Raw genomic sequence first — 26,116 nt, 5'->3', positions numbered from 1 at the left:
CACTGCTCTTGCTGCCTTTCCTCAAGCTGTTTTTATTCCTACCACCACTCTACCCATCCATTGCTTTTTCCCCCCCTCCCTGCTCAGACTAAGACGAGAATAATCTCTTCCATGCCCCAGACTATGAGCAGAGTGCCTTGGCTCATTTTTGTGGCTGACTGGGCACGATATGCAGATGCTGCCCTGATGTGTGCAGCAGCCGTGCCCACAAAATGCCAGGCTGATTTTGTCCTTTTTTCCCCCTTTTTCTGAAGGTTCTGACAGAGCCCGTGGCTGCAGGAGGAGGGAGCCACGAGGAGCAGCAATATGAGCAATATTTGGAGCTTTCCAGTGGTGTTTCTCGTGTGGGGTTGATGTGGTGTGTGACTCCAGGCCTTCTGCACCCTGCAGAGCCCGTTTGGCACCGGGAGGGAGATGATGCTTTTGGCTGCCTGCAACTTCTGATAAAAGCTGGCACATCTGATTTATTGTCTGACTCCGTTCCCAAGGAGACCACAGATGGAGCAGCCTGAGATAAGCTGCTTATAACCCAAAGGTGAATGCCTTAAAATATCAGCGTCCCTTTCTCTGTCCCCTGGAGAGCGAGCTCCTGCTCTCCTCATTGCTCTGCTGGCAGAGAATTAAACCCTCTGTGCTCTGAACCTTCCTGTCCTCACAACTGGCTGGGGTTCTGAATCCAGCTGCGTTTCCTGTTGTCATTCCTCGTGCAGATTTCGTGAGCACAGTGTCTCTTATTCCGTGGCCAGCTCCAGAAATGCTGGGTCTGCACACGTTTGGCAAAAAACTGGGTTTCTTGTAGGTTTTTCATGGATATTTCATTAAATGCTGTTCAGCTCAGCTCTAGAAATGCTGGATCTAACAGGTTTGGGAAAAAAAATGGGTTTCTTGTAGGTTTTTCATGGATATTTTTCTAGAGGCTGTATCCTGTTCAGCTCAGCTCTAGAAATGTTGGATCTGCTCAGGTTTGGATGAATCTGAGTTTCTTGTAGGTTTTTCATGGATATTTTTCTAAATGCTGTATCCTCCTGGTGTCTCTTTTTCCATGTCCTGGTTCAGCTCAGCTCTAGAAATGTTGGATCTGCTCAGGTTGGGATAACCTGGGCTTCTTGTAGGTTTTTAATGGATATTTTTTTAAATGCTGTTCAGCTCAGCTCTAGAAATGCTGGATCTGCACAGGTTTGGGAAAAACCTGGGTTTCTTGTAGGTTTTTCATGGATATTTTTTTAAGTGCTGTTCAGCTCAGCTCTAGAAATGCTGGATCTAACAGGTTTGGGAAAAAAAAAGGGTTTCTTGTAGGTTTTTTCATGGCTATTTTGCTAGAGGCTGTATCCTGTTCAGCTCAGCTCTAGAAATGCTGGATCTGCACAGGTTTGGGGTAACCTGGGTTTCTTGTAGGTTTTTCATGGATATTTTTCTAAATGCTGTATCCTCCTGGTGTCTCTTTTTCCATGGCCTTGTTCAGCTCAGCTCTAGAATTGCTGGATCTGCACAGGTTTGGATGAATCTGGGTTTCTTGTAGGTTTTTCATGGATATTTTGTTAAATGCTGTTCAGCTCAGCTCTAGAATTGCTGGATCTGCACAGGTTTGGATGAATCTGGGTTTCTTGTAGGTTTTTCATGGGTATTTTGTTAAATGCTGTTCAGCTCAGCTCTAGAATTGCTGGGTCTGCTCAGGTTTGGGGTAACCTGGGTTTCTTGTAGGTTTTTCATGGATATTTTGCTGTGTCCTCCTGTGTCTCTGCCCCTGTGGCAGCTCCTGGGCAGGCACCTGGAGCTGGAGGTGCAGGACCCCCATGGAATGGGCACAGGAGTGGGGTGCTGCACCCCCAGCCCCTTTTTGGGGGGCTTCCCCCTCCTCCTGCCTTGGATAGGTGGAGGTCTCCTGCTCACAGACAGCTGCAGAATGGTTTTGGGTTGGAAAAAACCTTAAAAATCATCTCCTCCATGGCCAGGGACACTCCCATGGCAAAGCCATCAGTGCCCAGCTCTGACCCTGGCAGCAGCAGGAGGAGGCTCTGGAGCTGCAGGAGGTGTCCTCAGAGCACCTGAGGCTCCCCAAAAGCTGCTGGATATGAAATCCTCTGGGTTTTGGGGCTGCCTTGCAGCAAACCTTGCTGGGAAGGGTTTTGTGCAAAGGGAAGCAGCAATTCAGGCTCATGCATCACTGGCATGTTTGTATCAAATCAAAATTGGATCCAGTTAATAAAGGAAAAAGGGTTCTTATCAAGGCCAGTGCCAGCTGCTTTTAAGCAGTTTTTAAATTTTGATTTCCCATAAGGACTGGAATTAAAAAATTGGACATATTCTGCTGAATAAAGAGTTCCTGCCACTTAGGAATGCTGCCTTCTGCTAGCAGGAGAGAGGAAAAAAATGTATTCATCTGAATTTTAAATTCTCAGCTACAAAGAAAGCAATTTGGACTCTGGGTAAAATTTGAAGCAGGGTAAAATCCACTTTACAGAGTAAAATTCACATCCAACCTGGGCTCCAAGGAAGAATGGAGCAACAGTGTGGAAAGTCTTGTGGTGGGCTTTGCACAAGAGCAGATTGCTTCATTTTTCCCCAACATTTTAGGCTCTCATCAAGCATGAGACTGAATCTGCAGGAGCTTTCACAACCTCCCCTCAGCTGGGACTGTGCCATTCCATCTGCATTTTTAACCAAATAATTCTCTGATCCTGTTGGCTTTGGGGAGCACCCTGGGAGAAAAATTACTGCAGCTTTGGTGTAGTGGGGGTCCAAACCCCTCCACTGCTCTGTGCCCACCTGCAAGAGAACCAAGGAATTGCTCAAAGCTCTAAAGAGATTTTAAAATGTTAATAATGGTAAGGATTTTGTGTTTAGCAGAGTAGCTGGGCACACACTTTTGATTGAATGGGGTTTGGAGGTGCATCCTTAGCCCTGGTTTGGGAATAGATCCCAAATATAGATCCTCTGCTGTCTCCAAGTGCTTTGGGTGCTTTTTCTGCTGTTTTTGGCGTGCCCAGGGAGGGCTGGCACTGCTCACATCCGAGGCAGCTTGTGGCACACGAGCTCCTCGCTCTTCCCTTGCCAGCCTTGCTGGAGGAGCTCTCTGGGTGCGTTCTGCAAGCACAGCAGGAATCACAGAGCAGACTCGCTCCTGTCGAAGCCTGGCCAGCCCCAGGATGAAATCTGTGCTTTTAAAATGAAATAAATCGGGGGTGAAGGAGCAGCTCTGGTGAAACCCCCAAAGCAAAAGGGGTGGGAGCTCTGCACCCTTGTGGTTCGGTGCTAAAAGCCCTCTGTTGCTGGAGTGTGGTGTTGGCTCTGAGAGCAAGACAGATGATGAGGCAAAATCAGGTGAATCTCTTTAAAATGTTCTCTCCTTAACTTGCCTTTTGCGCAGCAGAACCAGGAGCAGCTTTTCTTTGGGGAAATTGGGGTGAGGGCCCCAGAGCACCTGCATTTCTGCTGTTATCCCCTGCTCTAGTGGAAATTTCCCCTTGCAAAGCAGGCCATATGCTGGAGAGGGATGAACTCATCAGCTCCTGCCATGGCCCAGCAGGGAGGGATCCCAGCGTGGCTGCTTCGTTTTAATTAGCACTTCCCTCCAGGAAAGAAGTGCAGGCACAGAAATGCAAGAGATCAGGACTTTTTAAGCTGAGCCTGGCTCCTGTGAGGCTGCACAAAGCTGTCCCCAGGCTGCCATGCAGATGGCAGTGCTGCAGAGTGCCCTGGGGCTCCTTCCCCTGGGTGCCATCACCCTGAGCCACCGAGCTGGCAGAGCTCGGGTGCATCACAAGTGAGGCACCCGAGATTTGAGATGGCTTCTGTTTGTTCCCTCTTGGTTTTTTGTTGGGTTTTTTTTTTTTTTTTTTCCCTTGTCTTGTATTTGCAGGGTTCCCAGACAAAGGAAGGAATAGTGAATCTGACTCCATGTTCTCAGAGGCTGATTTATTATTTTATGATCTATATTATATTAAAGAATACTAAATTAAACTATACTAAAGAACACAGAAAGGATACAGACAGAAGGCTAGGAAGACACTACATGCAACTCATGATTCTCTCTCCAGAGTCCAACACAGCTTGGCCCCAATTGGCCAATAAGCCAAAAACAATTCACCATTTCAGTTCATCAATTTCAATGCAACCAATGAAACACTCACCTGTGGATAAACAACATCCAACCACATTCCAAAGCAGCAAAACACAGGAGAAATAAATCAGATAATTATTGTTTTCCTTTTTCTCTGAGGCTTCTCCGCTTCCCAGGAGAAGAATCCTGGCAAAGGGATTTTCCCAGAAAATGTGGCTGTGACACCTTGTTGCTGTCCAAGAGGTGATCCCTGCTTTCTAATGAGAAATCAAGAGTGCAGCTCTCTGGGCTGGGCTGGTGTCACCCGGGAGGTGACAAGGGACACTGCAGGCAGCAGAGCAGCTGGAATGTCCCTCTGGCTGAAGCACTGCTTGGGACAGCAGCGTGGTTGATATTTCCTCTGTTGAGAAAATGGAATTTTGGGTGGTGCGTCAACAGCCTGGAGTTAATTCCATGGAGATGCTCAGGGCAGCTTCACTCTCTGGCTGCTCCTGGGTCCTGCATGACTGAAATTCCAGCCCAGCTCTAGAAATGCTGGATCTGCACAGGATTTTAAGAGATATTTTCTGTAGGATTTTAAGGGATATTTTGCTGGAGGTTGTGTCCTTTGTGTGTGCCACAGCAAAAGGAAGAGCTAATAATGCTGTGGAGAGCCAAAAGTGCTGGCAAATGGAAGGATCCTTGATTTAGGTATGGATGGTTTGGGCTTGAGATGATCTTTAAGGTGCCTCCCGAGCCTTGGTGTGATTCTGTGGCTCTCTGTGCTGGAAGAGCTGACTGCTCTCAGAAATTCCTGCTGGAACAGGGAGAAGGGATCCACAGCTGCAGGAACAGGCATGGCCCCGCTGTCTTTGGGGTGTTGGAGCTCAGGAATCTCTCCTTGAGGCTTCACCTCTGCTCTCTGACAGTCCCTGGTGCCTCTCCTTGCCCCCCTTGGCTGCCCTGTTTCCCCCCAGATCCCCGTGCTCAGCTCCTTGCACAACAGCAGGGCTTGGCAGCGCTGGGCTGGCCTGGGGAGCCTCCCCAAACCCAAGAACAGCACACAAAGGTTGTTCATTCAGCAGCCAGGCTGCTCCTGGGGTCTGCTTCCAGCAGCCACACACGCTGCAGACGTGACCAAAGGTGCAACAGCCACCTCTCACTGCAAACTCAGTGGTGCTTTGGAGTAAATGCCCTTTCAGTTCCCTCTCCACAGAGAGGGAGCAGCAAACAAAAGATAACTCAGTGATTTCTGTCTCTCATGTAGGGCTCTGCCTCAGATTCAAAGCCTGGGACTGCAGGTCCTGTGCCAGGAGTGGGGGCTCAGCTGTCATCTGCTGAGAGGGGCTGAGCTGCTTTCCAGGCTGAGGGAGAAGAGGGTGAATCCCCAGCTGAGCCTGGCTGGTGATCTCTGATGGCTTTGTGGTGATGGAGATCACAGCTTCACCCCAGGGTGATCCCTGTATCAGTTTGTCCTGGTGGAGATCCCACTGTGAGCTTCATCCCAGGGTGATCACACATGGGTTTGTGCTGGAGATCACACTGTGAGCTTCTTCATCCCACGGTGATCACACATGGGTTTGTGGTGATGGAGATCACACTGAGCTTCATCCCAGGGTGGTCACAAATGGGTTTGTGCTGGAGATCCCACTGAACTTCATCCCAGGGTGATCACACATGGGTTTGTGGTGATGGAGATCACACTGAGCTTCATCCCAGAGTGATCACTGATGGCTTTGTCCTGGTGGAGGTTCCACTCTGAGCTTCATCCCAGGGTGATCACTGATGGCTTTGTGCTGGTGGAGATCACACTGAGCTTCATCTCAGGGTGATCACAAATGGGTTTGTGCTGGAGATCACACTCTGAATTTCATCCCAGGGTGATCACAAATGGATTTGTAGTGGAGATTACACCATGAGCTTCATCCCAGGGTGATCACCAGATCAGTTTGTGCTGGTGGAGATCCCACTCTGAGCTTCACCCCAGGGTGATCACTGATGGCTTTGTGCTGGTGGAGATCACACTGAGCTTCACCTCAGGGTCATCACACATGGGTTTGTGCTGGAGATCCCACTCTGAATTTCATCCCAGGGTGATCACAAATGGATTTGTAGTGGAGATCACACCATGAGCTTCATCCCAGGGTGATCACCAGATCAGTTTGTGCTGGTGGAGATCCCACACTGAGCTTCACCTCAGGGTGATCACACATGGGTTTGTGCTGGAGATCCCACTCTGAACTTCATCCCAGGGTGATCACACATGGGTTTGTGATGATAGATAGAGATCACACTCTGAGCTTCACCCCAGGGTGATCACCAGATCAGTTTGTGCTGATGGAGATCCCACGCTGAGCTTCACCCCAGGGTGATGCCTCAGCACTCCTGGCCGCTCTCTGCCTGCCTGGCAGCTGCTCTGCAGCCTGCACTGGCTGCAGGTCAGTGGCAGGAGAATTCCTAGCTGTTTGTCATTGTGAAGCACTCTGGGATGAATGTGGTGCATGAATGTGAGGCTGTGCTGAGGCTTTAGGCTGTGCTGGAATAAGGAAGGAGATTTAAATGGGCTTTTTCTCCCAGTAAGTCTTATTTACTATGAAGGGGGGGTCAATTTTTCACTGTCTTGCTCTGAGTTTCCCCCACCCCTCCAGCTGATTTTGTGCAGTGCAGGGAGGAAAATGCTTGGCTATCAATAACAGTGATCACCCAGCTCCCCGTGACTCAAAACCCAAACTGAAGTCAGTGATCAGCAGTGCCTTCTGGAATCCCAGCTCCAAATCATCCAAACAAGTCTGTGACCCTGAGCCTGCAAGTCTGTGTTGCACAAGATGTTCAAAGCTGCTGCTTTGGGGCCGGGGTGGCCCAGGAGCTGCAGCCCTGGGCACAGAGGGATGGGCTCCAGCAGAGCTCTGGCTGCCAGCACGCTCCAGAGCCTTGCAGAAACCCCGGCTTGGAGTCTAAAATTTGGGACCTTTTGCCTGGTGTTCAGTCCCTCCTAAACAAACCCACGTCTGATTAGAGGCACTTTAATTGCTCAGAGCCTTGGGTGCCTCCGGGAGCAGCAGGAAAGGCCTTAGGATGCAGTTCTTGTTTTGCAGCCTTGTGATTCAGGGGCTGCACGGCAAAGATCACATCCAATTTCCCTGGGAATCCTCAGCAGAAGGAGCAGCGCCTGCCCAGCTCCTCCTGGGTCACTGAATCCTGCTGGTGTGTCCATGCTGGGTATCTCCATTGCTGTCCTGGTGGGGCTTTGGACACAGCCACCCCTCCCAGCCCTCCAGAGCAGATTGCAGGGCTGTGCCACAGCACCAACACCTTTGATGTGCCAAAAACCAGAGAGAAAACAAAGCAGAGAGCTGGGCTGCTCATTCCAAACACAGCTTGGGGTGGGGTGAAGGACCTGGGAGCGTTTCTGATCTGGTTTTGTGCCAGTTTGGGGTTAAACCTGTCCATAACCGTGGTGATCCTTGGAAACAACCCCAAACTCCGGGGCTCTGTGAATGAGCTGCTGTGGCTTTAACACAAAGTGCTCAGTCAGTTCTTTTTTTAATTTCGGGCAGAAAGGAGCAGCCCTGGACATGATTGATTACCTTGGTGACATTCAAGACAGCTGGGGCAATAGGGGATGTTTGCATACTTTGTACACAATACCTACAACTTCTTTATTGTCAACAAGGAGGGACTGAACTCCTTCAAAAGCTGCCTCATTCTTAATTTCCAGCTGCTGAGGTGAGCTGCTGTAATTACACAGGCCTGTTTGAGCGAGTTCATGGTAGAACTTCCAGTTCTGTGTGTACAGATGGGGAGCAAAAAAAACCCCAGAATTATGGATTTGATGGGGAGGAATTCATCCTCTGCTTCCCTGTGGGAGAGGAGCTGCTGACTCAGAATGGTGAAGGTTAAAAATGACAAGTGCTGGAGGAGCAACAGGCAGAATTAGGTTTGAACTATTGTGGTGCTTATGCAAAAACAATCTGATTTATTTTTAGCTCATGAATTCTGCTGGAAAAAAAAATATTTTGAGGTGTCACCTTGGCAGCTTGATGCTGCAGTGACCACAGCAACCTGGCAGAAATTGGGATTTGAGCTACAAAAGGGTTAACTGAGACTGAGAAACTGTCAGGTCTGTCAGCCTAAAGTGATTCTATTTTTGGGTTGTCTAAAACAAATTCATAACACTAAAACCCTAATTATTCTACTCTTTTAATCCAAGCTGCTATTTCATTGTTTTGATTATCTGATATCATTACACATCCATATTTATGACAGCCCTGAAGACTCCAGAGTCCAAAGCTTTTATTTCCTGGGCAGACACAACACAGGAATTCAAAACAAGACACACACACACAAATACACATTTAAACAGTGCAGAAGAGGTAGTACCATTAATTAAGAAATATAGCATGAGCAGTAAAAATACTGAGACAATTCATTGCATCTCTTTCAAGTATCACAGGAGCCTACAGAGCGATTTATTCAGCATTAATCCAAATTTAAAAGTGCCCTCTGTTCTCTGTCATGATTTTAGCTGGAATTTTTTATTGCTGGCCTTCAGGTGAGTAGCTGAAGGGGACAGCACTTAGTTCAGAAATTAAACATCATGGTTTGTTAAGAACTCAGAAAATGACCTTTGAATTCATTACCTACAGGAACCAGATTGTCTGTGCACCTCAGGATGGAAAATTAGGTATGAACACCAAATATTTAACTTTTTTTTTCTTTGTTTCTCTAAAAAGACCAAATTTCTTTTTGTTTTGTTTTGGAGAGGGGAAAAAATATATATATATGAAAGTGGATGGGTTTTATTGCTGCCCTGAAGAAAAACTCCAGTGTAGCCTTGAAGTTCTGCTAAGAAACTGCAGCATTTAGGTTTTATCAAGGAGAAAAAACATGAACTTGATCTCTGTGGAGACAGAACCCTGAAAGTATTAAAAAATAAAGATGGAAAGGCTCTAAGAGGCTTCCCAGTGCATATTTAGGAGCATGCTCAGGTGCAGAGGAGCTGCAAAGAGCAGGAGATCCCAGAGCCAGAGCAGAAAACTTTGAGTTTTGAGCAGAGAGCTGAGCTCTGCCAGACCTGGCTGATTATTCCTGAAAGTTCTTTTGAACTGAGAGCAGCTGAGAGGTTTTGCTCTGTGAAAAGTGCTTTAGGGAAGAAGAAAAGAAGGATTATCAGCTGTAGAGGGTTAGGAATAAAAAGCAAAATAGAGCTCAGTAAATGCACTTGGTGCTGGCATTTCCAAGGTGTATCTGCTCAGGCAGATCCAGGGAAGGTTACAGGGAAAGAACAAGAAGAATTCCATTTCTTTGGATTTTTTGCCAGATTTCCTGGGTTTTTTTTCCTGTTGTTTAAGGTCTGATGGGCCAGCAGGTGAAATTAAATAAATCCAAAGCAAACAGCCAGGTGGAGGGAAGGTCCTGCAGGTGACATTTATCTGATGAACTCCTCCTCAGAGGTGCAGGACGTGTCTTCTTCTGTGCTTTCCTCCAGGGCTGGCAGGTTGCCCCACTGCAAGACATTCACACCTGGTGGGAAGGAGACAAAGGAGGGGAAAAAAAAAGATATTTTTGCATTGTGAATTTATTTTTAAGTTGCACAACTGTCTATTTTGAGAGAAAATAATCCCTGCAAAACCCAGGAAGTCACGTTCATGGTGAATAAATCTATTTTCTATCTTCCTTCAAAGTGATCTTGGGAGTGTTGTTGTTTATTTTTTTTCAGCCCAGTTCAGAGGATAAATATTTAGATAACCAATTATATAAATATAATATAACAGAAATATTATTTCTGTTAACAGGTTAAGAAGAAGAAAGTTTAAAGTTTTAGAGTTTAAGATAGAAGAAGAAAAATAGATTTAAGACAGAAAAAAATAAAAGTAGTTGGAAAGGTAAACAAGAAGTTGAGAAAGCAGAACTGTAAGTTTGTGTGTTAACATGAATAGCTAAGAAAACTTACACTGTAGCATAAGTCTATAAGACAAAATATTTAAAAATTAAGTTAAAAACATAAATATTGTTGTTAGCAGCATTTTATTGGTTAATCAATCTTTTAAAAGTCTTGTAATTAAGGATCTTGTAACCTTCTGAACCATGCAGTAAAGATGGAAGCCAAACTCACCCTTCCTGTCTATGTAAAATATAAGCAAAATAAATCTCAATCTAAAAAACTCAAAAGTTCCACCTCTAAATCACTCAAAATTCCTCCAAAAATCCCCCAGTAAAGCCATCCCCACCACTATAAATACACCTGTTTTTATCCTGTGGTGGCCTTGCTGCAGCAAACCCTGAGTGGTGCCCACAGAGGGGCAGGTGCAGAGTGATTTACACTGAAATTCCATCCACAGCTGCCTCCCCACGAGTGCTTTTCTAGGTTAGCAACACTTCCTCCACATGCCAGCCTGCTCCATCTGCCAGGGCTGAACTGGGAGGGAAGGGAAGGGAAGGGAAGGGAAGGGAAGGGAAGGGAAGGGAAGGGAAGGGAAGGGAAGGGAAGGGAAGGGAAGGGAAGGGAAGGGAAGGGAAGGGAAGGGAAGGGAAGGGAAGGGAAGGGAAGGGGTGCTCATCACCTCCCTGGTTTGAGAGGAAGGGAGGAGGTGTTCATCACCTCCCTGGGTTAGATGGAAGACAAGGGAAGGTGCTCTTATCACCTCCCTGGTTTTCAGAAGAAAGGAAGGTGTGCTCATCACCTCCATTGTTTGAGAGGAAGGTGTGCTCATCACCTCCCTGGTTGGAGGAAGGGAAGGGGTGTTCATCACCTCTATGGTTTGAGAGGAAGGAAATCATCCTCCTCCTCATCCTCATCCAGAGGAGGCAACGAGGCTGGTGATGGGTTTGGAACACAAACCCTTTGAGGAACCCCTGAGGGAGCTGGGGGGGCTCAGCCTGGAGAAAAGGAGACTCAGGGGTGCCCTCCTCACTCTGCACAGCTCCTGCAAGGTGCCTGTGCTCAGCTGGGGCTGGGCTCTGTCTGCAGGCACTGACACAGCCAGAGCACACAGCCTGCAGCTGCACCAAGGGAAATTCAGGCTGGATATCAGGGAAAAGTTTTTTACAGAAAGAGTGATAAAGTTCTGGAATGGCTGCCCGGGGAGGTGGTGCAGTCACCATCCCTGGGGTGTTTAACAAAGCCTGGATGTGGCACTGGGGGCCAGGGTTTAGGTGAGGGGTTGGGGCTGGGCTGGACTCGATGATCTTGGAGGTCTCTCCCAACCTGGTGATTCTGTGGTGGGGGATGAGGATTTTAGGGAAAGGGAAGGAAGCCAAGGTGTCCCTCACCAGAAGGGTCCAGCCTGTTGATGCCAAACACTGCCTGGCTGTGGAACATCCAGAGGTGGCCGTTGTTGCAGGACAGCAGGCAGGGCTTGCAGGGACAGATCACGTGGTAGCCAACCACATTCCCACTGGAAAGGCAAAGGAAAGAGTGAGCCTGGAGAAAAGGTGGATCTTGGTGGCTTTTTCCAGCTCCAGTTGAAGAGCCCCAGCGCCAGAGCATTATGTAATGCTGGTGTTTTGATAGAGTTGAGGGACGGGGTGAAACAAGTATCTTAAATATTTAGGGAACATCTGTTGGGAGTTACAGAATATCTGAGTTTTAGATCTTTGGCACGCAGAGGAGCGTTTAGTAACCTAAATTGTGTAACCCAGATTAGTTTACATACCAACAAATGCTGGTGGGGTTCTTTATTTGTTTTCATTTGGAAGGGCAGTGATTCCAGCCAGCAGAGAAGTTCCTCACACCCAAAATCCACCTGTACACAAGCACAGGAGGCTACCAGCAGCAGGAGCGATGAAATGAGAATTATGGAATGGTTTGGGATGGAAAGGACCTTAAATCTCATTGAGTTCCACCCCCTGCCACGGGCAGGGACATCTTCCACTGTCCCAGGGTGCTCCAACCTGGCCCTGGACACTTCAGGGATGGGGATGGGGCAGCCACAGCTTCTCTGGGCCAGGTTATTGACCTTTATCAACTCCCCTAGACTGAAACCATAACAAACATTTATCCATTTTTATGTGCTCCAATGAGATATTTCTGTTTTTCTACTTCTATCTAAAAACCAAAATATTGTGTCCCTATCACAACCCTCCCCAGTTCAAATCCAAGAAAGGTAAAAATCTTGATCAGGGAGCTGAAAGAATTCTCTCAGATAACTGTGAGCTATTTGAGAGTTGTTGTTTTCACCCTTAAATATCAGGCATTAATAAGGAGGATAAAAGAACTCCAAGAACTTCAGCGACAGCATGTTCCATCTGCTCCCAACAACCCAATCTGCCAAGAGGATGTTCTATTAATTAGAGTATGAGTAACTGCTTCTTGCTGGGGCCTTATTCACAGAGAAATCTCAGTGTTGAGGCACACATTTCATCGGGCAGGTGGCACACAAGCCTTCAGGAGACTCAGCCTCCTGAAAATACCGTCACATTTCCACTGGGCACTCACAGAAACACCCTTGCTCGGGCCGAGTTTCTCCCCAGCAGCATTAAATTTGCTCCAGGGAAGGCAAGCTGTTCCTTCAGCTCCTGTGCTGCAGGAGGTGACAGCGAGGAGGGGACCCGGGCTGGGACAGTCAGGGACACCAGCTGCGAGCTCACCACTTCAAACAGGCGATGTTCTTCAGCTTGCACCTGCAGATCTCAGTGAAGTAGCAGCTCCCGATGAAATCCACGGTTCTGCAGGGAGGAAACGTACACAAGCGTGGAGCTGTGGTGATCACAGCCTCAGGGTCACAGTAACACCGGGCTGAAGTCACCACAAAGCGATGCTGCCATTGGTTTAAACCTCAGGTTGAAGTCACAGCAAGGTGATGGTGCCATTGGTCCTGGCTGGTTTAAACCACAGGGTTCTGCTTTCTTTTTGACTCTCAGCCCCACTCATATGGAAACTTTAATAAGAGACCCACGTGACAGTGCACGAGTATCAAAAATCCTCTTAAAATAGCCCAGAAAAGCAGAGTTTGCCTTGGTGCTCAGGGGCTCTGTGTGGCACTGTCACTCAGGGCCCTGATTTGGGACACTGCTGCCAAATCCCAGCTCAGAAACAGACCAATACCTCAGGGGTGTTTAAACCCAAACCTGTGATTCCTTATCTCCTCTCCAGCCCCTACTTTCTGATTACCATGTCGTTTCACAACCTGATTTCCTTACTATTCAAATCTGGCTATGGGAAAGCAGCGCTGAGCCGAACCGGGGGAGACTCCTGGCAGCAGTGACAGATCAGGTTTGTTCTGTTTGCGGGCCTTCATTCCAAATTCTAATAATCCTCGCTCCGGGAACGAGCGGGAGGAGCCTCCCGTGCCTGCCGAGCCCGTGCCATCCCTAAATAAAAATTAGAGTTCGGGTTTGCCCGGCACACGCTCGTTTTTTTGTGTTTTGCTGCGGATTCCCGGGGCTGGGGGTGCAGGGATGGGGTGACCGTGCTCTGGGAGCCGTCCCCCGGTGACAGCGGGCTCCGGGGCTGGCAGCCCCCCGTGCCCCGGTGGGAGCCCCCCGCCCGCTGCCGGCGCTTACCCCGAGGGCGGGATGTCGGTGGAGTAGAGGTCGGTGTCGGTGTCGGCCAGCAGCACGGCCCGCATCCCGCGGGAGCTCAGCACCTGCCGGCAGAACCGGCAGCACAGCACGCTCACGGAGCGCTCCTCGAACGGGCCGCCGGACATGGGGCGGGCTCGCTCCGGTACCGACCCTGGCCCGGTCCTGATCCTGTCCCTGTCCCGATCCTGGCCCGGTCCAGGTCCTGATCCTGTTCCGGTCCTGTCCTAGTGAGTCCCGCTCCGGTCCGATCCTGTCCTTGTCCCGGTCCCGATGCGGTCCCGGTCCTGTCCCGATCCGGTCCCTGTCCCGGGATCGATCCCTGTCTCTGTCCCGGTCCCGGTCCTGTCCCTGTCCCTGTTCCGGTCCTGCCCCGGACCCGGTCCCGATTCTGTCCTGGTCCCTGTCCGGTCCCTGTCCTGTCCCTGTCCCGGTCCTGTCCCTGTCAGGTCCCGGTCCGATCCTGTCTTTGCTCCTGTCCCGGTCCCGGTCCTGGTCCTGGTCCTGGTCCTGGTCCTGGTCCTGGTCCTGTCCCTGTCCCTGTCCCTGTCCCTGTCCCTGTCCCTGTCCCTGTTCCTGTCCCTGTCCCGGTCCCGGTCCCGGTCCGGCGCCAACGGCCACGCTCCCACCTGTCAGTTTGAATTCCCGACCGCGCCCTCCCATTGGGCGCCGCAGGCCACGCCCACCCTCATTGAAAAATCCGGCGGCACCACCCCTCCCTCCTGGCTATTGGTGGAAAGGCGCGCCGTGCCTAGATTCTATTGGTCAAATATGCTGTCACTCACACTCTCGTCCCTCCTCTGCGCCGCGCTCCGCCGGCGGGGCGGTGCCACGGGCGCCAAGAGGCGGGAAGAGGGGGCGGGCTCATCTTGGGGACGGCAAACTCTGATTGGTTGTGCCGCCCGTCGCTCACAGCCAGCGCTCCGCGCCCATTGGCCGAGGCGCTGGGCGGGGCGGGGCGGCGGCGGGCCGGTTCGGGGGACCGGGCGGCGGGCGCCAGCGGCCGGAGGACGCCCGGCTGCGGGAGGCGGCTCCGCAGCGCCCAGGTAACGGCCCCGCCGGCCGCCCGACCCCCGGCCCTCCCGTGCCACCCCCGGCGGGCCGCGGGCTGCCCTCCGCCGCCCGCCCCGCCGCCTCCCCAGCGCCCCGCGCCGCGTCCCCCCAGCCCCGGCCCCCCCTCGGGACCCCCCCACGCTTCCTCTCCCCGCCGCCCGCATTGTTCTTCCCGGGCGGGATGCGGATCCGGCGGGTGCCGTGTTTATTTATTTCTTCCTCCCGTACGCGCATCTCCCGCGGGGGCTGCGGCAGCGCGCTCTCCCCCTCCCCAAAAAAATGGGGAGAGAAATCCAAATCGAAAAGAAATACGGGGGAAAAGTTGTGTCCCGCCCTGCCCAGCGCAGCGGGCGCTGGAAGAAACCCTAAATCACCCCCCAGAAAAAAAAAAAAAAAAAAAAAGCCGAAAAGGGAGAAGCTGCGGGCGGAGCCGCCCGGCGGGGGCGCGCCCGGGGCTGCGGGGCCGAGCCCGCGGTCAGCGGGGATGCTGCGGGGCCGGGGAGCCACCCCAGGGACCCCCACGGCCCCGGGAGCCGCTCCCCGAACAGCCCCGGGAGCCGCTCCCCAAATTCCCCCCGGGACCTGAACCCCAAATCAACCCCAAATTCTCTCCTGGGATGTGCACCCCACTTTAACCCCAACTTCTCCCCCCGGACCTGAGCCCCAAATTCTCTCCTGGGACCTGCACCCCAAATCAACCCCAAATTCTCCCCCAGGACCTGAACCCCAAATTTTGCCCTGGGACCTGCACCCCAAATCAACCCCAAATTCTCTCCTGGGACCTGCACCCCAAATGAACCCCAGCTCCCGCCGGAGCCGCATCCCAAATGAGCCCCATTCCCCCGGGAGCTGCTCCCCAAATTCTTTCCTGGGACCTGCACCCCAAATTCTCTACCGGGATCTGAACCCCACTTTAACCCCAACTTCTCCCCCCGGACCTGAGCCCCAAATTCTCTCCTGGGACCTGCACCCCAGATCAACCCCAAATTCTTTCCCAGGGTCTGCATCCTAGATCAACCCCAAATTCTCCCCAGGATCTGAACCCCAAATTTTGCCCTGCGACCTGCACCCCAAATCAACCCCAAATTCTCTCCTGGGATCTGCACCCCAGATCAACCCCAAATTCTTCCTCGGGACCTGCACCTCAAATCAACCCCAAATTCTGTCCCGGGATCTGCACCCCAAATCAACCCCAAATTCTCTCCCGGGACCTGCACCCCAAATGAGCCCCAAATTCTCCCCCAGGACCTGAACCCTAAATTTTGCCCTGGGACATGCACCCCAAATCAACCCCACATTCTCTCCTGGGAGCTGAACCCCAAATCAACCCCAGATTCTGTCCCGGGATTTGCACCCCAAATCAACCCCAAATTCTCTCCCGGGATTTGCACCCCAGATCAACCCCAAATTCTCCCCCAGGACCCAAACCCCAAGTTTTGCCCTGGGACCTGCACCCCAAATCACCCCCAAATTCTTTCCAGGGACCTGAACCCCAAATCAACCCCAAATTCTCTCCTGGGACCTGCACCCCAAATCAACCCGAAATTCTTTCCAGGGACCTGCACCCCAAATAAGCCCCAAATTCTCCCCCGGGACCTGCACCCCACATCAACCCCGGCTCCCACCGGAGCCGCATCCCAAAGGATCCCTGCTCCCCAAACCATCCCCTATTCCCCCAGGAGCCGCAACCCAAATCACCCCGGGAGTCGCTCCCCAGCTCCCCCCCGGTTCCCGGGAGCTGCACCCCACATTGTCCCCGGGATGTCCCCAAGGAGCCGCTGTGCCCCAGCCATCCCTGTCCCCGCTGTAGGCGTGTTCCCTGGTCACCTGCCCGGCTGCAGCTCCAGCCTCACACTGCTCTGCTCAAAGGACGATTTGCAATGTCAGGGTGTCAGGGCAGCTTTGCTTCCCGTCACAGATTTGGGCTGCGAGCAGTAATTTTCTAAATATATATATATATTATTGTTATTTTTTTGTATTTGCAGGCAAGCAAACCAAAGCTGCTTCTCCTCTGCTGCTGCTGCTCTCGTTTGGGATTTGATTTGCATAATCTCCGAGCCCATTAAAAGAAATAAATAAAAAAAAAAAGAGGAGAAGAGAGAAAAAAAAAATAAAAAAAAGGGCAAACCAAACCCACACAAAACATGTGCGGAAGGACTTCCACTCCCTGGCTGTGCTATTGAGGATCAGGAAGAGCCTTTGGGGCTGCAGGATCTCGCCAGGCTGATGCTGCTGCTCAAGGATTTGGTGCAGGGAGACAAAACTGCTGCCTCTTCCATCCGCTGATCTCAACATCTGCATTTTCCTGCTGCTGTGCTCCCTCTCACACCCTCTCTCCATGGACTGATTTTTTGATTTTTTTTCCCTTTTTGCGGGGGGGGGAGGGAAGGACGAGCAGAAAGCCAAGGCATCGTGCTGAGAGGAGCGAAAATTCCCTTTCTGTCTCGTGTTCTGGTGGATCTCTTTCGAGGTTATTCAGCTTTTTGGAAAAGAAAACATGACGTCGCCAGCAAAATTCAAAAAGGATAAGGAGATCATAGCTGAATATGACACTCAAGTTAAAGGTAGGGAACGGTTTTATTTCCATGCCTTCACTGCAAGCCTGCCTGGCGATTGTAGGAGTTTGCAGTGGATGTTTGGGTGGGGAAGAGGGAAATCATTTGCAGATTGCCTGGAATTTGCAGGGTTTTTTTGGGAATGCAAAGCTGGGTCGGGTTTGCGGTGCTGTGTGTGTCCCCACGGGGTAGTTCCAGCTTTGGTGCTGCCGTTTTTAAGGTACCACAGCGAGGGGTTTTTTTAATGGAATACCCACATTTTTGAGTTCGGGGAGATCCATCTTTTCCTGCCTGCCTTTCCCAGAGACGGCTTTGCATGTGAAATATGAGAGGCAGGGAATTGCTTTTTAATCCTCTGCCTGTCATGGGAATCTTTGAACAATCTGTGCAGTGTCACAGGAGCATATTTCCACTGCTGCTGGTGGGGGACTGTGCTCGGGGGTCCCTGGGAAGCTGTTTGTGCTAGAAACTTCCATTATTCAGGATTTTCCTGGGGGTGAGTCCATCATAATTCTCTGCTTTTCCTTGCCGTGCTGGAGTGTAACACCTCGAGGCTGCAGTGTGGGTGTGGGTGTACACACACACACACACAGAGAAAAATGAATAAATGAATAAAACTTATGCAGCAGCGTTATTCCCATCAGCACGGGGAATAATAAACACATTTAAACAGTGGGCTTTGCAACGACCATGCAGGTCTCCTGCAGAATTCAGCTGGCCATCATGTGCCCTAGGTTTAAAAAAAAAATAAAAAGGTGAAATTCCCCCCTGAGCTGCTTATTTTTGTGAAGTTTTCGGGATAAGACGTATTTAAAAGAATAATTAGGGCTTGTGCATGGCTTGATACGTCGCTGCTAGGAAGTTGTGAGATTCAGTGATTTATCTAATTGGTTGAAACTTGCTTGGTATGCTCAGAGCATGCAGGAAAGATGGCCTTCGGGCAGGGCTGATTGAGTTAAATCAATGCAATTTGAAAAAAAAAAAAAAAAAAGCAGCCAGATTTAAATCTGAGTAGGAAACCTAGATTCAAATTGACAATTAAGATATTGTTTTGCAATTAGGTGCTCAGTTATTTTTCCTGCTGGGGAGGAGGGTCTGCTTGTTGGCTGCAAATCATTAAAACATGTTGTCCTACAAGACACGTCCTACCCTGACCCCAGTGCCCTGCACCTAAAAGCACTTTGGGTACTTACGTTGAAAAATGCTTATTTGAGCAAATATGAAGCTGTGTTGAGAGTTTATTTTGATTTTTTTTTTCCCTTTAATATTGAGGTTCTTAAAGTTAGAAATGGAGAAGGGCGTGTTTCTCTTTTACTGGTTTAGTTTCTATTCCTGTTTTCTTGCTGTCTTTGGAACTGGGAATTGCAATCAGCATCAAATTAGAGGCTTGGAGGCTCTTTCATTATTTACCCCATCAAAATGTGCGTGATAGATGCGAGCTTGCAGTCACAATATTTGGGAATAACACGGAAAGGAGGCTTTAGAATTAGCAAAGCACATCCTCTCACCTCTCAGCTCTTGCATGAATTAGAAATCCTTCCCTTCCTTTTCAGACAAGAGACCAGGAAAATGGGAAGGAGCCTTCCTTGCTGCTGCCAGAGCTCAGCTCATTGCTGGGGCTGTCGATTGACCTGGAAGTGCGCTCCCAAAAGTGGATTGCAGGAGTGGCGCATGGATTTTTATTTGTTTTTTGCTTTTTGGCCTTGTAAAGCATTGCTGTCGGAGATGCAGGAGGTTAAGGAGGCCGGAAGCGTGTGAAGGGGTCGGGAGGAGCTGGGAGAAGGGGGTTTCCTTCCTGAATTGGGGTGAGGGCAGGGATGCCTTCACCTCGGTGTCCTCTCCCAGTTTGGCTCTGGGAAGGAGGTGCTGATCCATCTCCTGCCCCTCCTTGGAGGGAGGTGTGGAGGGACCAGACAGCTCAGAAATGCACAGGACAGTCCTGTAGCAACCCTGTCCTACATCCCCTGGTTTATTTTAGGGCTTTTCCTTTCCCTTTTCCGCCCAGCACTGGTTTCAGGAGCTGCTTTGGCAATGGGGATCCTTGTCTCCCTGCCTTTAGGTGCCAGCTTTGGAGGGAGACTTTGCTCCTCTTAAAACACCACAAACCTTTGCTTGTTTTGTGCTTTACATCACTCCCCAAAATGACAATCCCACAGATAGCTCAGTGCTGAGCTGGGCACTGCTGTGGTTCCTTAGGGAATCTCTCAGCTCCAATTCCAGGCACGTGCAGCTCCCTCCATCCCAGTGGCAGGATGAGATGGTGCTGGATCCATTGGAACCCGCAGGTGCGGTGGTGCTGCCTCCTCACCAAGGTTCTTACAGAATGATTCTGGTGTCCTGCTCCCTCAGTTGTGGGAACAGCATGGAAATGTTAACTCTGAAATGCTTTCCCTGAGCTGGGAAGGGGAGCAGGGGCTGTGGGGGTGAGATGAATCACGTGTTGGCGTGCCACACGAATTGTGAGGTGGCATCTGCTCCTCTGATGAGAAAACTCGGGTATTTTTTGCTGGCATTTAGAAACTTACGGCGTTTTTTGTGCTTTGCTCTGCACTGGGAGCCGTGTTTAGAGGCTTCCTTTAAAACCCTTAATCCACAAACACCTCCTTAAGCACTTTAAATGATTGCTAATGGAATGATGGAGCTTTGTTTAAAAATTTAATAGCCTTAAGTGGTTAATCAGAAACCATTTAAAGAATGGCTTGATTAATAGATCATCACGAGGCAAAATTTTTGATTTTCTGTTGCTGAACGAGCTCGGTGGTTTTTACTGAAAAAGGGGCAGCAGGGCAAAGGATCATGGAGTGGTTTGGGTTGGGAAGGATCTTAAAGCTCATCTCATGGGCAGGGACACCTTCCACCACCCCAGGCTGCTCCAAGTGTCCAACCTGGCCTTGGGCACGTCCAGGGATGGGGTGTGGATGAGTGACACTCTCTGTTCTGCTGTAACCATGAGCTGTAGGTATTTGTTGTCTCCCCATTTCTCTGCCTCTTTTGGGTTGGAGCTGGCTCTTCCCGTGGTTTGTGCGTGTGGGGAGGTAAACATTTGAATGAAATCGATTTCTGAAGTGAAGATGTTTTTAACCAAAGTTACCGTGCAGCGATCAGGGGCGTTGAGGGGACGAGGAGCTCCTTCCTGGTGACCTGTCCACTCCGGCTGTGCATCTGTGGAGGTGGCTGGAACCAGGCTGGACACAGCCTTGAGTTCTTGGTCTGACCTCTGACTGACCACCAGAGGACGTGCAGGATTGCCCAGTGACCCCATGGGGTCCAGCATCTGGAGGTTCAGCTCCAAACCCACTCTGCAGAGGGGAATTAACCCACAGACACGCTGATTTTCCCCAACACCTGCACTGACCTCCAGCCTTCCTCCGTTGGTTCCATGGTTTGTCCTCTCTGCTCTTGGACAGGGACTCCTTGGAGTGCCTTTTTTGAGGAAACTCCAGCAGGAATCCATGTCAAGCAGTCAGAATTCTCCTGCCAGGATGACCCAGGGCCGGCAGGGGAGGGAAGAGCTGCTTTGATACCTCCCCGTGCCATGTGCTCACAAAGCCTGGGAGCCCTGTGAAGCTGCAGAGTGAGATTCCCTCACTCCATATGGAGCCTTTGATATCTCAAGCTCATCCCCTTGTCTGGATTGTCTCTCCCAATTCCTTTGTGCAAGTTGTGGTGAGGCAGAGATAATTAATTTATGCTGTGCAGTGTGTTCCATGTGAGGCTGGGATGCTGCCTCTGTGTGCCCGAGCGAGCACTGTCAGGGTGTTTTTTGGTTTAATATATTAAATTGGAGTGTACACTTGCTGAGGAAAGAAAAGCCAGTGATTTATCTCTTAATTCTCCTTTTCTTTCTCCTCGTGTCCCACGAGAGCCTTATATTTAATTAGTTTGTATAAAGCTTCAGTAAATAGCTCCATCGTTTGAGCTGCAGAAATTTAATACTGACATTTTTTTACACAGCGAGGGCTCATAAACCACTTCTGTCCTTGAGTGGTTGCTAGCAAAGGTTAAAATGCATCTCTTGCAGATCTTGCAGCCCAGCCCAAAAAGTGCTAAAAATATGACAAATGGATGAGGTAATTTACAGCAGGAGCAAGCAGAGCCCAGAGGTGGCTGCGTGGTTGCTGAGCTGAGTTTGTCTTTGCTAAGGGAAGATTCCTGATAAGAAATCCTGATAAGAAATCAGAAAATAAGGTTCAGGCAACCTCCCAGCTGCCATCACACTCAGGCTACTGAAATGTCTCAAACTTTCCCTTAAACCTCCCCAAAATGGCTGATGAATTTTGGATAAGTCCCTTTTTCCTTTCTGTGAGTGTGTCTTAGAGTGTGTCTGATCTGATTGTGATTTTTTGCCTTAAATGCTGTGTGGAAATCTCATTTTGTATGGTCCATCTTCCTGAGGGATGCTCGGCAGTTTTTAATCCTGGTGAGCTCTCCCAACTGGTCCAGCCCTTCTGGGTGTGAAAGATTGCAAAAGTGGCTGTGATGGGGTCAGCAGCTGTAGTGTGGGGGCTGGAAGGGAAGTGTGATGCTTTTGGTTATGAATTGAACCAAAAATTGGCATTTCTCTCAATGGTTGCAGGTTTTTTTTTACAGAATAGCCTTCAGATTTTTAGATCAATGAGCTGAGATCACCGTCATTTATTTTACTGCTGAACACGTGCACTTTGGGATTTTTCAGTGGTGCTGATGTTACACATAAATGTTGATTTCTCTTTTGTGTGCAGGTCACCAGGTTGGTCACTGCCCACTGTGACTGGTCCTTGGGTGGGATTCCCAGAGTTTTTAATACACCCTATAAAGAGACTTTTCAACCACTCACCCCGGCGTGGTTGAGTGCAACAATCCCGAATTCTGATATTTTAACTCTGCATGCGTTGGATTAACGTTCCCATTTAAAATGTAAAACTACCTTTTAAGGGGTTTTTGCAGTTAATCAGGGCTCCGTGCCTGTAAGTGATTCCATTTGTTTGCAACAATGACTTGCTCCAAACTCTGGAATTGCTGTGGAATCATCTGGTTTTCTGCAGTTCCTGATAGTGCAAATAATCCCTTGGGTTTTGGGGCTGGATTGGGCCAGCCAAGCAGCCTTGGTGCCAGAAAAGGGGGAAGGGGGCGTTGGGAGACTGCCTTGATCTTCCAGCAATAGTTTGTGTTTTTGTGTCCAACTCCTGCTAATGGATTATTAATGAGGATGGAAAGAGGTGAAGGAATGCAGAGTCTGCCTTCTTTCCTCTCCAGCTCCAAAATCCCTTTTTTTTTTGCAGTTTCATCAGGTGTTGGAAGGCTGGAGAGCAAAGCTGACCAAACCACTCCGTCCTCTTAAGTGCTGCAGTTCCCTCCGAAAGCAGAGGGAATTGCCAGTGTAACTCCAGTAGGATTCTATAAAAAGTTTACTGGTAATAGCCAGTTTTCCCTGACTCCCAGCTAAGGGACAGGACATTTTTCCTCAGCTCTAAATGATTTCCTTTCGTGGTGAGGTTACAAATTAGTCTCTTTCCCTTTTCCTGTCAGTTAAAAGGCTCGACTCCTCTTTTATTCTTTTTTTAAATCCTTACTATTTTTTTTTTTTGGCCATTTTGGGGATTTACTTGGAAGAATCTCTTTGCCTGGACAACTTTTTTTTCAGCTGTCGCTATGAAGAGTGAAAAATCTGAACCTTTGTTGAGATGGAAAGTATGTTCAAACACATGTTCCCTTGAATGGCTTTTGCTGTGCCATGCACAGTTGATATTCATTACTCACAACTTTATTTAGTTCATTTTTTGGTATGACTTTCACAGATTTCATGGTTTCTCTCTGAGAATTCCTGCAACATCACGGGTGTCCTGCTCTTGGAATGCTGTCAGTGCTTTGTAGGCGATGGAGAAAAATGCAGTTATGGGATTTATTGTGGAATAAAAGTGTGGAAGAAAATGGGAGAAAGGGTCTTGACCTTGCAGGAATTCCATCAGTAGAGACCAGTCTCCATTTTTACTTTCTCTCTCCCCTTTTCTTCCCAAATTGCAGCACTCCAGTAGACAAAACAGGGCCTTCTTTCTGTGAAATCCCTGGATAATGGTCATTGAAACTCTTGGTGTGTTTGAAGTCAGAAACCATATGGATGTAATGTGAGGAAGCTCAACTGCTGTTTTTCCAAGAAGATGCTGTAAATGGATTGGAACCATTTAAAACATTGTAATTTTTTACCATCAAAGTAACTATTTGCTGTTGTTAAACTGGAAATCTTCCGACCCAGTTGTTTTGCTTTTGAGTTTAGAGTTAATCACAGCTTCTCTGAAGGTGTTGCTAAATGTGCTGCAGAAATTCTTAGGTCTTGAAGGGTTTCCAGCAATGCTTCACATTGATTTGTGTGAAATGGGCTGAATTAGGCCAGGGGAGCTGCCTTGTCCTGTGCCACATGAGCAGCTCCTCCTTTTTGACTCTTGAGAAGGAGCCAAATAACCAGATTAACTCAAACCCAGCGTGGATTTCAATCTCCAGCCCTCAACTGCTGCAGCAGGGCGAGTTGGTTGGTCCTGCTACATCTGACGTTGGCTTTGTTGTTTTTATTTTTATTTTTTTTTCTTAAATCACAGGACTTTCCAGGAAGAGCTTCTTGGCTTCTTGCAAGTAAGGAAAGATTTTTGGGTTGTTTTTGTACCGCTGTCATTGGATGATGGTTTTCCTGCAGGGAGGAAACCATGGAACGATGCAATTTATAGATGGGGAGTGCTTGCAAATTGAATCTACTTAAAATAACGACAGTTGTTGCCTGGGAAAGAGTCCCTGAGTGTGTCTTGGGCCAGCAGTCCAGTCCCACTGCAGGGCATGCTCTAAGTTTGTGAATTTAGGTGGGAAAATTGGGGAATTCCACACCATCCTTTTCTTTGTGCAGGTTCACACTGGAGCAGGGCAGCTCTGAGTGTGGTTCTAAAACACATTTTATGTGATTCTGCTGCTTCTAGGAAAAAAATAAAAATAGGGGATAGTCATATATTTCATTAGCACTGTTTGTGGTAAAATATGGGGAATTTTTTGGGACAGGATTATGTATATAAGAAACTTCCACTCATCCAGGTGTAATTCCTCAGTGTGGGCAGGGCTGTGGCACCACGGCCAGCTGGTGGCTGCTGGGCTGTGACAATTCTCCTTCTTCCACCCCAGTTCCTCTGGGAAGGGCTGCAGGAGGCTGTCTCAAGTGTTTTCCTGGGAAATGACAGCTGTGAGGAGCGAGCTCCTCCCGAGGCCATGGTGGCACTGTGAATATCCATCCCCGAGTGGAAATGAAGCTTGCTGCAAAGCTGATGCTCTCCCACCTTCCAGGGAAGCCAGAGCTGGATCAAGTGCCTGTGAAGCAGAATCAGGGAATTGTTTGGATGTGCCAAGATGCTGACATCCCTTCCCTCTGGCAGGGCTGCTTTCCTGGCTGGAGCATTGGGCAAATCCACTGTCAAAGTCCTACTTAGCTCCCTATTTATCTATTAATTTATCTATGTATTATTTTGGTTATGGGCAAATGTAAATTCAGATCTGTGACCTATAAAGCAAATTATCAGGGGTGTGTTTGAAATGCATCAAAATCTGAGGACAGAAAAGCACTAATAAGAATATCATTAATAAAAAGCAGCCATTGTTGCTGTGAGGAGGAAAAAAGTCTGAATTTTCCTTAGTCTGTGCAGGGGATGAATGAATGAATGACAGTGACAAAGCAGAGTGTGGAGGTGCAGATCCCTGAGCAGGCCCATGGAGGTTTTTCCCCAGTGTTTGATAAGCAGCCACTCAGAAATTTAATAAATGAACACCCCTGTGAAGTGGTTTTGGAAAGGAGCCTGGCTTTGCTTTGGTCTCTTTCATGAATGGAACCCTTCCTAACTTTTCTGTCTTCTCTCCATCTGGTGAAGGAGGAAGAGGCTTCATCCCAGTTACCCCTTTCAAAAACACCAGTAACCCCCAGTGTTTGTGCTGCAGGGAGGGCTGGGTGTCCCAGCTCCTCGGGGAGGAACCCAGAGCTGCAGAGAGATGCTGAAAAAGGAACAAAAGGCTGTGCCTGTAAAGGATTTTAAAGTGTGCAGCTGGAAAAGGGAGGGGGAAAGGAGGGAGAAATGCAGCACTACAAAGGTCACAGGATACACTGATGATGTTTGGATGGAAACTCAACTTGCTATGAATGAAATTGTGCTCTTGTGTTTTCCCCCTGGAGCTGAATGTCTAAAAACTCTGGATACTCCTTGTTCTGTTTCTTTTTTTTTTTTTTTTCCTTTTCTTTTTTTGGTGCTTGTAAGTTGTGCTGTAGAAATGAAAAAATAAAAAAAAGGAAGAAGGGAGGATGGACAGGCTGGGAGAGGCTGAAACAGTCTGAGCTCTGCCAGGTTCATCAGAGCTCTGACATTCTTGGGTTCTGGTTATTTGCAAGGCAAAATTTTGTCTGTGCTAAATGTGTGAGGTTCCTTAGCAGGGAGCTTGTGTTGGCAAAGATTTCAGCTCTGCTGACCAGGGTTGTTGGATAAACTCACAACTTGGGCTGAGCACCCCTCGGAGCAGACTTTTGGACCCCTCAAGTGTTGATTTTATTTCCTGTGTGTGTGAAGGCTCAGCGCTGGTTGCTAAATTGCCTTTTCCCCCTCCTTATGCCATCCAGATTGTTTGTGTTTGCTCTGAGGTTGGTTTGAACTTTTATCAGTCCATATGCTGGTGTTACCTTCTATGATATGATTAATTTCTGACAGTAATGATAAATTAATTTACACATAAATGTAAAAGAAGTCCTTTTATTTAGGCCAGCTGCCTAATGCCAAACACATTTATGACCATTGTCTTCATACTTAAGGAATTAATCTTAATTTAGACTTTATGTCAGATTATTTTCTCCATCACAGTGAACTTCATAGAATATAGCTGGGAAGGGCTCCTTGCATCCATTAATTTCCACTTTTCACACTTTGTCCCTGAAAATCTTGGCTAAAAACACTCC

At 48.9% G+C, this 26,116-nt stretch overlaps 2 protein-coding genes across 4 annotated transcripts in view; one reads left to right on the top strand and one right to left on the bottom strand.

The window, feature by feature from the left end:
• Window positions 1-8,315: 8,315 nt before the first annotated feature.
• On the bottom strand, window positions 8,316-14,105 carry FAM72A (family with sequence similarity 72 member A). Its single transcript, XM_064399355.1, has 4 exons — window positions 13,544-14,105; window positions 12,629-12,706; window positions 11,312-11,436; window positions 8,316-9,562 (listed from the first exon to the last, which is right to left on the bottom strand). Exons 1-4 carry the CDS (start codon window positions 13,687-13,689, stop codon window positions 9,468-9,470), a joined length of 444 nt encoding a protein of 147 aa, XP_064255425.1. The 5' UTR covers window positions 13,690-14,105; the 3' UTR covers window positions 8,316-9,467.
• SRGAP2 (SLIT-ROBO Rho GTPase activating protein 2) overlaps window positions 13,695-26,116 on the top strand; it is a 102,982-nt gene continuing 90,560 nt past the window's right edge. For 2 of the 3 annotated variants that reach the window (XM_064399350.1, XM_064399348.1), the window contains exons 1-2: window positions 14,507-14,607; window positions 16,600-17,178. In XM_064399350.1, coding sequence (XP_064255420.1) covers window positions 17,112-17,178 — 67 coding nt within the window. In that variant the 5' untranslated portion in view covers window positions 14,507-14,607; window positions 16,600-17,111. Of the gene's footprint in view, window positions 13,792-14,506; window positions 14,608-16,599; window positions 17,179-26,116 lie in introns of those variants that run through there. The other variant, XM_064399349.1, reaches the window with a different exon arrangement.

Source organism: Passer domesticus, chromosome 25 (assembly GCF_036417665.1).
Source record: "Passer domesticus isolate bPasDom1 chromosome 25, bPasDom1.hap1, whole genome shotgun sequence".
NCBI classification, from domain to species: domain Eukaryota; kingdom Metazoa; phylum Chordata; class Aves; order Passeriformes; family Passeridae; genus Passer; species Passer domesticus.
The sequence above is the reverse complement of the archived record's forward strand: the minus strand, read 5'-3'. Positions and strand labels throughout refer to the sequence as shown.

Bases quoted from the DNA above. Each gene is read 5' to 3' on its own strand.
- FAM72A (XM_064399355.1), bottom strand. From the start codon at position 13,689: ATGTCCGGCGGCCCGTTCGAGGAGCGCTCCGTGAGCGTGCTGTGCTGC. The intron at 12,707-13,543 runs GTAAGCGCCGGC...TCCTCCCTGCAG, and splicing joins ACCGACATCCCGCCCTCGGG to AACCGTGGATTTCATCGGGA. The intron at 9,563-11,311 runs GTGAGGGACACC...CCTTCCCACCAG, and splicing joins CAACAGGCTGGACCCTTCTG to GTGTGAATGTCTTGCAGTGG.